Source organism: Falco naumanni, chromosome 5, assembly GCF_017639655.2.
Source record: "Falco naumanni isolate bFalNau1 chromosome 5, bFalNau1.pat, whole genome shotgun sequence".
NCBI classification, from domain to species: domain Eukaryota; kingdom Metazoa; phylum Chordata; class Aves; order Falconiformes; family Falconidae; genus Falco; species Falco naumanni.
Window position 1 is genome coordinate 28412739 of NC_054058.1, and position 13172 is coordinate 28425910.

General features: G+C 42.3%; 1 protein-coding gene across 4 annotated transcripts; it reads left to right on the forward strand.

Annotated features, from left to right (window-relative positions):
• The first annotated feature begins 1338 nt into the window (after positions 1–1338).
• Positions 1339–6700, forward strand: MRPS33 (mitochondrial ribosomal protein S33). 4 transcript variants are annotated; one of them, XM_040596176.1, is made up of 3 exons: positions 1339–1426; positions 3925–4180; positions 5914–6700. In XM_040596176.1, the coding sequence occupies exons 2-3, from the start codon at positions 3966–3968 to the stop codon at positions 6017–6019; spliced, it is 321 nt and encodes a 106-aa protein (XP_040452110.1). In that variant the 5' UTR covers positions 1339–1426; positions 3925–3965; the 3' UTR covers positions 6020–6700. The 4 variants fall into 4 exon arrangements, with proteins under 4 accessions (XP_040452110.1, XP_040452108.1, XP_040452109.1 ...); XM_040596174.1 differs by having other exon boundaries at positions 1363–1455; XM_040596175.1 differs by having other exon boundaries at positions 1378–1405; positions 3920–4180.
• Positions 6701–13172: the final 6472 nt, after the last annotated feature.

The window sequence follows — 13172 nt, forward strand, 5'->3', positions numbered from 1 at the left end:
AAAAAGTGGTGGTTGCTTAGGAGCCAGCAATCACAATTTGATTATAACAAGCAAAAAAACATAGTCCCAGCCAGGGAAATACAGAAATACTCTCCTACACACACAGAGATATTTCAGAAAGACTATCTCCATCAAGATAAGAGAAATGAAGAAAAAAATACAATTCAAAAATAGAGCTAGAAATGTAAATGAGAATTCTTATAATCTTACTCCATAGTCTAAAAGTCATGATTGCTTAACTAACAAAATGGCCAATTTTGGCTGAAGGACAATTTTGGCTCAGCAGCAGGGTGAAGCAAACAGAAATTAAAAGCATGGTATAGAACAACGTGGAAAGGCAAAAATACAGGAAAATGTGTTCTGGAGCGTATAAAAAAGGAAGACTGCAGAACACGCATGAGTGATGTGACTGCAGACAGTAAAATGTGTAGTGCAGCAACACCGAGGTGTATGACTAGATAGATGGTAAAATAGCACAGAAATGGCAGAAATGGTAAAAACTTCTACTGCACTTTTAGCAAGATTAAGGAAGAGGCACTTTATTATCTACCAAACCCCCCCTCAACCAAGCTGCACTTTTCAGCCCATTGGTGAGTAATGAAGATGGTAAACAACATCTACTAGAAAATTTTAAAATCAGGCTATCTAGAGAACTTTTGTGTAACCATCTTTGAAAAACAGGCGAAAGAGATCGCAGGAATGCTAATTTTTAATAAATCTTGGAATATAAAGGGAATTACAGAAGATCATGCCAATGTTAAAAAAGAGCAAGTGAGGTGACCAGGGTGCCTAGGCCATGAGGCTGATCCCCCTGAGGTAAGTATGGAAAAAGTGACAGAAAATCCGTCAAGAATTGCTAACAACATATTTAATGCCCATCAGTATATGCTCTTCTGGAAAACGGACCCAGCCTGCCAAACCCCACCTCACTCTTTGATAGCATTACACGTTCGGCTTGTAACTGTAATCACGTAACTGTCATTTACTCAGACGTTTGCAGAGTCTGATTTAGCACCTCCCAGCACTGATTAAAAATTAGCATAACCCGAGCACCGGCAAAGCTCCCGTGAGGGGGCTCGGCAGGGGCTGGCAGCAGGCTGCGGCCCAGCCTCAGGGGCTTCCCGCTGCCCCCCGGGCCCCCCCGGCCCACGTTCGGGGCCGTGAGGGTGAGTGACCACGGGGCGCGGAGGGGACCTGCACCGGCCACCAGCACCCCGGCAAACACCGGCTCAGTGCAGGGAAATGGGAGCCAGCACCGCCCGGGGGCAGCTGGGCCGGGGGGAAGCGGGCGGCCACCACCGCTGCCCCACCCCGCGCCTCACGGAGCCTGACGTCACCGCTGCGACGCTTCGGCGGGGGCTCTACCGCGCATGCGCCGCCGCCGTCCTGCAGCCGTGCCGTGCCGTGCTGCGCGCTCCGGCCGCGGGTCAGCGCGGGGCCGGGCCGGGCCGGGGGGTGAGCGGCTGCCGGGGCAAGGGCTGTCCGCTCTCGCCGCCCTGGCGGGGTGGGCGGAAAGGGGGGAAGTGGGCTCAGGGCCCTCGCCCCGGGGCGTTCGGGCTTGCTGCGCCGCCTCCCGAGGCCCTGAGCGCCGGTGGGGCTGGCGGGCGGTAGCGCGGGCCGCTGCCGCCGGGGAGCCGCGGGCGAGGGTTGCCCCGCGGTGCGGCCGCAGCCCGCGGGGGTCTCCCCTCTGCCCCCGGGGGAGCGGGGCCGCGGAGCTGGAGGCGGCAGGGCCGGCCGAGGGCTGCGCTGGGCCGCGGGCGCCCCTCTGGCCGGACCCGGCCCGGTGCAGCCTCCTCTTCCCCCTGCGGCCATGGGAAAATTACAAGTAATTACGGGAACGGAAAGTTCTGGCCTGTGCTAAGCGCGCAGGGAGCGGTGTGAGGCAAGCTAGCAGGCTGGGGAAAACGCCCGGCCTGGGGTGGGAAAGCAGGGCTTTGGGTGGCGATGGGGGCAGGGGGCAGGTGAAGAAGCAGCACAGCAGTGGTGGTTTTACTTTTGGTTCGGGTATATTAATTACCAGTAGCTGACGATGAAGTTATCATTGCTGTGAGTGAGAGGAACAAAACTGTTCTGGTAGCATCTCACAGAATCAGAAGCTGCCATAAAGCAGGGTTTGGATAGCTCTGGCACTTGGGAGTTTGTAGCCTTTGCTGTTCTTAGGCTGGCCAGGGTTAATGGGGGTCCCTAGCCCTGCCTTGGGCTGTTTCGATTTCTGTAACGATTCAAAAGAGGAGAGGGCCTTCGGACCACTGGCTTGCATTGTTTAGGAGCTAAAGGTATTTTCTTTTTAAGGCTGCAGCTGGAAGAGGTTAAGCAAGCTTTGTGTTTGAGTCTAGTGATATTTTCAGAGTGATGATGCAATGGAGAGTTTTGGGGACAACTTGCTTTATCTCTGAATGTAGGAATTAGGACTGGCTGTTCTGGAATGGATGATTTAGCAAGACTTAGTGGTCATTTCCCCATGTAATAGATGCTCAAGTTGAAGTGCTGCCTTCTCACACTAGGCCTGCTGCCTTAACTTGAGGTCTCTGACACTTTGCCTTTCCTTCTGTTACTCTTTCCATTTCCTCTTTGATTCAGGCTACTTGTATTGTTTTCATGCTTGATTTTTTTTCTCCTGCTTCCTTTTCACTGCTTTGCTAACAAGAGTAAATCAAAGCAGAGTGTTGTACAACAGGTTCTCCTGTGGGCAGATGTATGTAAGTGAGGTTAAGAATACTAAAAGACTTGTGTTCTTTAAACAATAGGCTCCCTGTTACGGTACTAAAATGGATTTAGCCCTGTCCTGCTGATTACTCTTGTCCCTGCTCTGTGTTCTTTTGGTTTTTATACTCATTTTCTGGAATCAGCTGTGCAATAGTTCTTAAAACAAGAATTTAAAACTAACAAAAGTGTATCACACCTGAATGAACCCTGCTTAATTTCTCTGGAGACTTACGTCATCACTTAATCAAAAAGGCACAGTACTGACAGCATACAGCTTCAAATACAGGATTATGGGACTCTTATTCTTGTCTGTTACATCCCATCCTGCAAAGCAAGAGTAAGTAAACATGCAAAGAAGAGGAAAAAATGGGAAGGGGTAGGACCCTTCTACACCCTCCTTTCCAAGAGTGTAGATGTTGTCTCTGGTGGTCTAAAAATAAGTTTTGTCCTCAAAGTTTTTGCAGAGGTGTCTTTTGGTGGGAGACAGCTGAAAGACAATAGGAAGTTCCTGATGTGGGATTTTCGTGGAAAAAAAGAATCTAGCATGGAGAAATGATTTCTTTTCTCTCTTGAAAAGAATAGATATTAAGAAGGCCTGGAAAGAAAATGGAGAAAAAGCTGATGGAAAAGATCAAGGGAAGGGAGTTGAGATAGGAAAGATCTGTGTGCTTCGCATTGAGGAAAAACAATTTTTTTTTAATTAATAGGCAATTTTTGCTGGATGGACTATAACAGTGTTCATACAGTATTTTAAATGGGGTGAGAAGTTTTGTGAGAGAAACTTCCAGGTTGCTTCCTCGGTTTAAGTGGTGTCTTACTTAGTGCTTGTGTGGAAGTCAGGGATTGCAGTGGCCACCATTGTTTACAGAGTTCACGCTGTAATTGTTCCTGTGACTGATGTTTAAAGTAGCCTTGAGCAATCTGGGTGGGATCTGCTAATAAACTAGCCATGGTAAATTGTGGTTCAGTGTAGGTACCTTTATAGTCTGTATTGCTGTCTGTAGTGTCCTAGTTAGGCTGGTAATTGTACCTGAGTTAGTGTGGATATTCTTTAGATGGAGGATTATGTACGAAGAATTAGACTGATTTCATGCAACGAACGCATGACTTCAAACATGTGATCAGTGTACAATGAGTTGTTTTGTTTGCCTTAATTCTGGGAGAGCTTGCAATAATCAAATGATACTAGTTGTGGCTCTTTTGTGTTTCCTTTTGCAGGAAGGTGTGTCTGTCTATGTGTGCCCACTATTCCTTTGGAAATGTCCAATGTTTCTAATTACGCCCTTCGAATGGCCCGGCTGAGTTCTCAGATATTTGGAGAAGTTGTCAGGCCAACTGACTCAAAATCTATGAAAGTAGTGAAGTTATTCAGTGAGCAGCCTTTGGCCAAGCGGAAGGAGGTCTACAGCTGGTATCCTCCTCACAACACCTACTATGCCCTCATGAAGAAACTCCGTTACTTTGGTCTCTACAGGTAATCTCTGCCTTTATAGGGTGGGAGCAGGACTGGAGATGGGAAAGGAATGAGTGTGAGTTTTGTTAAGTTTTTTTCCTCCAGGAAAAGAGGAGCGTAGAAAAATGTTTAGTTCAGAATATGGTGCATATGAAAATAGGCACTGGGTTGTTGCAGTGAGGACAAGGAGAGTAAAATAAGTGACTGCTGCCTAAGTAACTTTTACCATAATTAGAACCTTTTGTGGGAAAGACTTAAGGTGTAGTTATGGGCAACCAGCTATACAAGAAACAGTACTTGCTTTGGTTTGTGAGGAAGGGAAGAGAGCTTCCTTACAGACAGGAGATGTATCTGTAGTTCTGAATACGGCAAACAAATGTGCTACAAAGAGGTGACGTTACCTTAACACAAAAAATGCACAAAGTCTTACCATGTATTCCTCAATGTTTCAACAGCTCATAAATGAAATTTAGAAGAGAAGCAAAGTCTGTGTTATTCTGAAGGGGCTTTCTGTCCTTTAAAATAAACTCAACTGTGGTTTAAATAATCTTGTTAATTCCAGCTTCATCCAAACTGGTTGTCTAGTTTCTAAATGAATTTCCCCAAGTCTTGAGTAGGAAAAGTTGCACTGCTAAAGAACATCAGCAGGAGTCAAATGCACTCGTAGTCAGGTACCACTAAAGAAATCCCTTAAAAGTGAGGCTGCTAACCCTATAAAGTAAAGCAGAATAATTTCTATTGCTAGTGTCACGATACTAGCCATCAAGGTTTGCACACAGGATGTTCTTCATTTAGGTGGGTGTGCAAACACTTTCTAGGAGAGCAGTTGACACAGAAAGCCTCAACGGCATGATAATGTTCTTTACTCTTCTCCTTCCCCTCCTAATCTCAAGTTCCTTCTTAAGCTGCTTTGTGTACAGAGAGCTTGTAGAGGATCAGGTTTGTTGGTCAGAAATCGGTAATGAAGAGTCATGGATAATAAGGCCTGATAATAACTTGCAAGCTTTTTGGGTTTAAAATTTTTAGGTAAGTTGTGTTTTAAAATGGCAGTGCAGCAATCTTAGGTCACTTAAGATGCAGTTGTGACTTATGAAAAACACCTTTGCACTGAAAAATACAGGGACAGAGATTAAACAGGATTTATTAGAACATTATTGAGGGCTCATTACATCTGTCAGCCCCTTTATCCTCCTTCCTGTTTTATTCTCCTACTAAGATTTTACCAGTAGCTGATACTTTCTTCATAACTCATTCTTGAAGTCACCTGAGAGCAGTGTCATGTACTGTAATTACTGCTGAGCATGCCCCTGTTTTCTTAGAAGCTAATGACCTGAACTTGTATCTAGCACTGAAGCACAATGTGCTATTGTTGGACTGCTGAGCCAGATGAGAAGGGGGAAATTCTCATTCTTGCTGATTTTTATATTTTACTGCTCATTTAAGCACAGTGGATCAATAAATGAAATGGAAATAATATATTAATATATATATATGCACATAGCATTTGTTGTTGAAAAGGGCAACCTTTGTTAGTTCTGGAAGTACCAGAGGAAATCTTTCATGTTATTCAATCAAAAATTACTGTTAGCAGTAATACTGAGTACACTGCAGTGAGTTTCAGTATGGACTTCCCTGTTAAAAAAAGTTTTGAGGGTTTTTTTTCATTATCATACAGTTCAAAGAACCTTTCACATCCAAGAAACAGAGTAAACTTTTTTCTTTTCCTTTTTTCTTTTCCCTCTTCCCCCATCTAGGGATGAGCATCAAGACTTTAAGGAGGAGATGAGGCGATTGAAAAAGCTCCGTGGGAAGGAAAAACCGAAGAAGGGAGAAGGAAAGAGAGCTCTCAAGAAGAAATAGTACTACTTGGACAGTAGAATGAACTACTCTGGAAAAGCTGGGGAACAGCTGTAACCCAGGGTTTCTGTTCCCAGCTAGAGAGGGCTTGGCACATGAGCTGCATGTGGAGCACAAGAAACACACTGTGAATACTGGAGTCCATCTTGGGAGCGCAGTTGCGTGTTTGGCCTTATTGTCTTGGAATTTTTGTCGTAGCACGTTTGTCAGAGCCCTCTCTTATCCAAGCAGTAAAAACAATAGTAAAAAAAAAAAAAGTGCTCATTGGTTTTTTTTGCAAACACCTGTAGCTGTTTCAGTTCTTCTGGATCTGGAAAATTGTTTGCTCTTCATTGTCTGTTTTAGTTTCCTGGATTAATATCAATGCTGTTTTGCTTGTGGCCACGAAAAAAAGGTTTCCTGCTTCTACTGCTGCTTGTCATCCTGTGTATTGTACTGCGTTTAACTTCAGGTAGCTTTAGTGTTGGGTTTTTTTAAAGTTAGAACCCATTGTTCTGCATTTTGCACTGGACAATACTTCATGGTCCATTGCCTCCCCACAACAGTCTCATTGTACCTTGAATATTTAGATACTGCAACAGAAGAGGCTGAAATATGAAGGCTCAAATTGTTTTCCAGGTTGAGACCCCCTACTAATTAAAATACAGTATTTAAATGTACTGTAATAAAAGGATTGTGAATTTATTTTGATTGTCTGGAGGACATGTATGAAATACTTCATAGTTTGATGAACAGTTTTACTGGTATGCAGTGTGTGGTTTTTATCACTAGGCTTCTTCAGTATTGCTAATATTAATGATTGCAAACATCTACCATTCTTACCCATCAGTCCTCTCAGGGAATAGAAAGTACAGAATGCCGCTGTGCTGTGCTGCTTGGCCATGTGTGCATCTTGCCTGTGTGTGCCCTGAAACAGCATCTTTTACTTTCCAGACCATGTAAGCTTAGAGGAACTGCCTTGATGTAGTAAAGAAGAGCTATTAAAAATGTAGAGTGACTGGAGCAGGAGCTACTTGCCCAGTTAGCTTGGGGCATGCTTGATTTTTGTGTACAGAGGCATTCTGAAACAGGGAGCAGTACTAACTGACATCTCTAAACCAAGCTTGTTCAAATTGAAGTGTATTTGAAGGGGTCTGTCTGATCATTGACGTCAGTGGATCTACATAAATCGGTAACAGCTCAACAACTGTACTTCACCAAGGTGCTGATTGTATTAAAAGTTGTTTCTGGTGAGCTGTGTAGTTCTTGTTCAGTATCCTTACTGTTACCTGCTTTTCTAAGCTTGAAGAGAAGCACATTGTAGATCTGCAGTGTTGTGGGAGAAGCACCTGAGTTATTACCACAGTCAACAAAATGCTATAGAAGTTAGGAAAATAGGTATCTGCTCTGTAGTGTAGTGTTATGTTTCTTTCTTACTCTAATGCAAAATCATTTTAGTAACTTAAAACTTATGCTCAACTCTAACATGCCTAAGGCATTTTAGTGTCCTTTGTGTTGTCTATGGGTTGTGACCTGACTGGCACTGAAGTATAGAGGGCTTGTGATGGGCCACCTGAGAAGTACTGGTTCCTGGGACACATGTGTGCAGGCAAGAGGTCTGGTTACCTCAAATTCCTCTTCAGGAGGAAGGGCAGCATAGAGCCGCAGACTAGGTAGGAGAGGGAACTGCCTGAGTAGAAAGGTTTGTGGCTGTGAGGGGTGAAGCTCCTTAGTTGTTTGTTTTGGTGGAAAGAAAGAGCAGTCCGAACTCCGGTAGCATTACTGCAGCAGCTTTGGACAGCTGGTGATTGTACTTGCAACAGCTTTGTTGGCAAGAACTTCATGTCTTCTGAAATTAAACTGAAGATCAATAAAAATGTTTTTGTTGCAGTTTACAATGAAAAATCAACAGCATCTTTTTTTGTTCCTGTGAAACACTTAAATATTTTATAGTATAAACATGCAAGAAAGAGAAAGTGTGCATGCATCAAAAAGTGAATTATGGTCCTGGTCCAGTACAATAAGTATGTATGGTCTTAAACTGTGTGTGTATGTGGGCAGACCTGGTTATGAATATACATATAATAATATATAAAATACTTGCATAGCATGACTGGCCATGCTTATGCTTCTTAGTCCACATTTAGCCTACCTAAGGACTGAGCATCTACAGAACATACTGGGGGCTGTGAATGCTACACATATTCTGTGTTTTAGCATGCCACCTTGCTAGACACAGATACAGACTCGGCACTGTAATATTGGGTAATTTGGCTTGGTGATCTAGCTATGGATTTTGAGAGGTTCATGTCATGAACAGGAAAGCAAAAGGCTTGTTTGGCTAGTCATCTGTAATGATCTCCTTTGTCTGCAATCTGTCAGAGCAAACCTGCTCTAGAATCAAAGCATCACCCTGGGAACGTAATTTGGGAAGATAGAGCAGCATATCCAAAAAGGGAGAGAAACTGATGGAAGTGCCTGTGAAATAAGCAGATGTGAAACAAATTGACTGAATTATTTTTTTTCTTTTCTGGACAATGTTTAGAAAAGCAAAGTGGATGGAGCCAAAAAAATAGTAACTTTTAAAAAGAGCAATATGAGTACAAGAAAGGTCTGCCTGCATAATTTTTCATGATCTTAATTAGGTCTTTCCAAAAATGACTGTTTCCCCTTCCCTAAGACCCCATCATAAAATAATGATGATTCAGCCATTACTGGAGTATATCCTACTATTAGGATAATCCATTGCTTGCTGGAAGTGTTATTAGCTTAACTATTTGGTTTCAGAAAATAACAGCCTTCTCCTCTCCATAGCTGTGATAGAAATAGGCACTTTCCTACCTCCCTTGTAACCTGTACTCTGTCATTTAGGAACAGACATTGCCTGAAGAAGACCACGTTTGGTGAATTACAGGGTCTAGACAAATTGGAAGTCAATCCTGAAACATCATGCCAAGTGTTAATGCAATACGTATTTAGGAGGGGAAGGCGTTTTGGCCATACTCTGGGGGGTAAGGATGGGAACACTTATGCTTTGTACAGCTATTGGTATAGTGGTGTGTCCATGTTACGTACAAATAATCAAGTTCAATTTGATATTTATTTTTTACTTTTCCCTAACAGTGATTCTTTTCACCATTCAAATGCTGCTATGTCTTGTTACAAAATTCACTCTTTTCCTGAGGGTGGAAGCTGACTGTCCTCAGCAGATGTTTAGATGGATGTTTTAATTTTTGATTGGAATAAACCTGGTCTGCTAGTCTACGAAGGACTAACTGAGAGCCAAAACCTTAACCTCCTCCCAGTCCTGAACAGCTTGATTAAGTGCTACTGCTTCCTTACTTTACAGTGCTTGAACTCTGTCTTTAATTATACTCTGGTATAATATAGTCATAGCTGCTGAGTACTGCCTTGATAATCACAAGATATTTTGTAAGCAGGCTGACCCAGCTGCTGTATGAGTCCTATAGGAGTGCAGCTATTGCTAGAACCTCTGACTGTTGGAAGTCCTGCAGGCAGACAGGCAGAAGTTCACGTGCATATGACCATGCTTTTTAACGCAATCTTTGTAGAGCAGTCTTGCTTTCTGGCAAAGGTACTAGTGTGCTAAAATGTATGCGCTCTGCTCTGGGAAGTATTACCTTGAAAAAAGTTTCTCCTAATGTGGAAAGAGTTTAGTTTACATAGGTCAGCGAAACGCACCTGAGTTACTCTATGGTTATAGACAAATGCTTTGTCTTACTTGCCTACGTTTCCTCCAGAGTAAAATTAGAGTAACGATCACTTGGTGAATACTGTCATGAGGGTAAGCTGCTTCTAGGATGGAAATATACCCCAGGAGAACCTTGTGTAAAGAAGGCTATGGTAGGACTTGTATCTCTGCGTATTTTAGAGCTTTATTTCAGAGAGATTATTATATGCAACAGTTGATGGAATTTTTAATACATAAAATAAGCTGTGGTAAGTTACTGTGTTCGCTGTTCTGCTTTAGAAGTTAGAGACTTCAAATGCTGCAAAAAAACTGATTTGGTCAGAAAGTAAAAATAATTTAAAAAAAAATCACAGATATTTCATAGACATAAGTATTTTTGAAATTTTAAAGTTATCTGTGCATGTACTCCTCTACCACTTTGAGTCTGAAGGTTATTTTAGGATCATTTTAAAAAACAACAGTCAACAAAGTCTATATGTTTTGGAAAAGCTTCATGAATCTGAAAGGCTGCTTTGATGAGGGAATGACTCATTTTGCGTTTTGTGTTTTGTGTGTTTGGGGTTTTTTCGTTCTTTTAAAGCACAAACGATAAGATGCAAAAAAACAAGTGCTATGGGGATTTCAGATTGATTCCTTTAAACTTAGTTCTTCTCTGTAACTGTTTGATTGTGACACATTGAGGGTACATCCTGGAAACAATGCGTCAAGGGGACATTCTCTGTTGGACATCTTGAGATTTTTGAGAGCAGCAGCTCTTCCTATTTAACCTTTTCTAGGGGCAGCATCATTTCTCTAAACTGTCCAAAAACCAGTGGAAAACTCAAAGGTAATAATAATAATAAAGATTTGTTAGACATATAAGAGGAAGCAGAAATGAAAACAATACCCTTATAAATTACGCTTATAAAAAAGGGTAAAGTTTAAATGGTGTGTGTGGGCCAGATAAATGGATCTTTCTGTGCCTGCACAGCTGGGGTAGCATGAAGAAAGGCATTTTTGCCTTTTCACTTTTCTCCTCCTCACTTTTCTTTGTCCTTTTCCTCAACTGTAATAATAATAGGCCTTGAGTACAGAGAGGAAGGAACAGACATGGAAACATCTGAAAGAATTTGCTTGTGAAGGCTCAGTCACAGCAGAGCACTGCCATAGTGTGTCAATGGTGAGAAGCGTGACTGCAGACAGATGTTAGAGGGACATTACCATGCTGGCTGAGAAATTATTTAGGGTTCTCTAAGGGGACAAATATGAAATCAACAGGATAATGATCATTACTTCTAAGTATCGTGATATATTATACATACTGTGTTGAATTGTTCTGGGTGGAATACTGGGGGAAATTCTGTAAAGTGAAATACTTAGAAAAATTGAGAAGATTCCCAAGAAGTGGGTTTGGCTTCTGTTGTCTGAGTCAGTCAGAGCTAGGCTGGACCAAGTGTTAAAAAACATGACACTGGGACCACATCTCTCCTGAAAAAGGAGGTGGCAAAACGGATGACCTCATACATTTTCTCATATCATAACTAGGTCTGTGAAAACACATCTCACCAAGAGCTAAAAAAGGATTTTTATATGTACTGGGTTTTATGTCTATGTTTGAAAGTACTTTACTTCATCCCAGGGCTCCTAAAGCTGTTTGTAAATATTTCATGGAGTTCAGAGGGTCTCTCCCACTTCAATTGTTGTTTCTGTAGGTCTGATGTTTGCCTTATGGGCTGTTTCAGTAAACAGGTTTTTAATGATATTAGAGGCAAAAAACATACAAGGTCCAGAAAGTCTAAAAACCATTCTACTGCCTCACACAATGATGTGTCCCTGCAAAATATACAATTGCAAATGGATCACATACCTCAGTTTCCACTATAGTCTTGCCTGGATAAAAATGGATGGGGTGAGCTGGCCCTCAACTTTCAAAAGTGAATGTCTAAAATGTGATTCCAGATTCAAGCACCTACAGAAGTGCTCTAACTTTAGAAGCTGTGTGAATATTGGGTATCTCCAGCTGGTATTGATGGGACTTGCCTCTGCACAATGGCTAGGTAAATTCTGTGCCAGCATACAGTGCTGTAGTCCCCTTTAGCCTTTGACTAATAGTGGTCTCTTTGGAACAGGACTGATGAAACATCTCTCTAGAGACTCTGTTATACCTATGCATGCAGTAGCTGCTTCCCCAGTGATACTCAGTGTTGATCAGAATAATATTAGGCTGTCTGGTCACCATGCATCGGTTTCTGCGGAGGAGAGAGCGGCAGGTGGCTTACAGAAAGCCTCACCTCCTGAGAGACTGGAGCACTACCACTGAAGTGTGCTGTGCTGACATTTGGCTGATGCTGTCTTATTTACAGGCAGCAACTATTATGGGCAGGGTGCAACATTTCTGATTTCTGTACTTGCATGTGAAAGAGCCTGTGTGTGACAGGCAGCATCAAGCTGCTGCTCGGAGTACTTCTGGGGGAATAGCAGGCAATGACAGAGATGGTCTGAGAGGTGTGAGGGTATTGCATTCAGTATTGAGCTGGCTAGTTAACAGGGAAGTTTATTATATATTTTTCGATTTTTAAAAAATTATTTCTAAGATGTCAGTTTATGCTGGCTTGTTATTTAAAAAGAGATATGACTGATGTTTCAGCTGATGTCACTTAGTATTACATTTAGTTTGTACGCATAGGAGCATTTACATGAAAGCTCCAACCTAGAGCAGAATTCAGCTGCCTTGTCCAAACTGGCACATTTATATCGGAGAGGAGCCCATGAATGAGACAGTGCAGATGCCACCTAGACAGATGACATTTCTTGCATGAGTGGAGGGAGGCGATTGATATGCAGGCTGCGTGTGAGGCAGCATGTGCTGTTTCTTGGCTGTCTGTCCTGGATCTGTTCAGTGCAACTGACGTGCAGGTTGTTCACAAGCTCCAAACTTCACAAATGCTTTTTCAATGAACAGCATAAACCAAAAAGTATTAATTAGGCTAGGGAATGTCAGAGTTGTTACTGACAACTAGAAAGTAACACTGCAGCCTCTTTGTTTCCTGCTTTTGCACTCAGTCATTCTGATTATATGCTGTGATGTTTGCCAAAATACTGCTCCATTGCCTGACACCAATACAGCCAACAGTGTGATGTGTCTCTGTATTTTCAAACTCAAGTTATTTGATAGCATCATCAAGTTTATTAATAAACATTAATGCCCTCTGAGGACAGATCATAGGGTATTGACCAGGCATGCAAATCACTTAAAAATAAGATAAAATAAAGATCTATTCTTGCAGAATTCCTCCAGAAGGAGGTAACAGAAATTGTATTCATTTACCAAAACAAATGTGCCTTCTGGAGAGGAGTCATATTATATTAAAAAGGAATAATCACATCTGAAGGCCTTTAGACAACCACAAGCTTCAAGCAATCCACAGCATCAAAGGCGTTGAGAGACCATTGACCATTGCACCAGAAATTTTGCCTTTGGTCAAG

Bases quoted from the DNA above. Each gene is read 5' to 3' on its own strand.
- MRPS33 (XM_040596174.1), top strand. From the start codon at position 1,371: ATGCGCCGCCGCCGTCCTGCAGCCGTGCCGTGCCGTGCTGCGCGCTCC. The intron at 1,456-3,924 runs GTGAGCGGCTGC...TTCCTTTTGCAG, and splicing joins GGGCCGGGCCGGGCCGGGGG to GAAGGTGTGTCTGTCTATGT. The intron at 4,181-5,913 runs GTAATCTCTGCC...TCCCCCATCTAG, and splicing joins CGTTACTTTGGTCTCTACAG to GGATGAGCATCAAGACTTTA.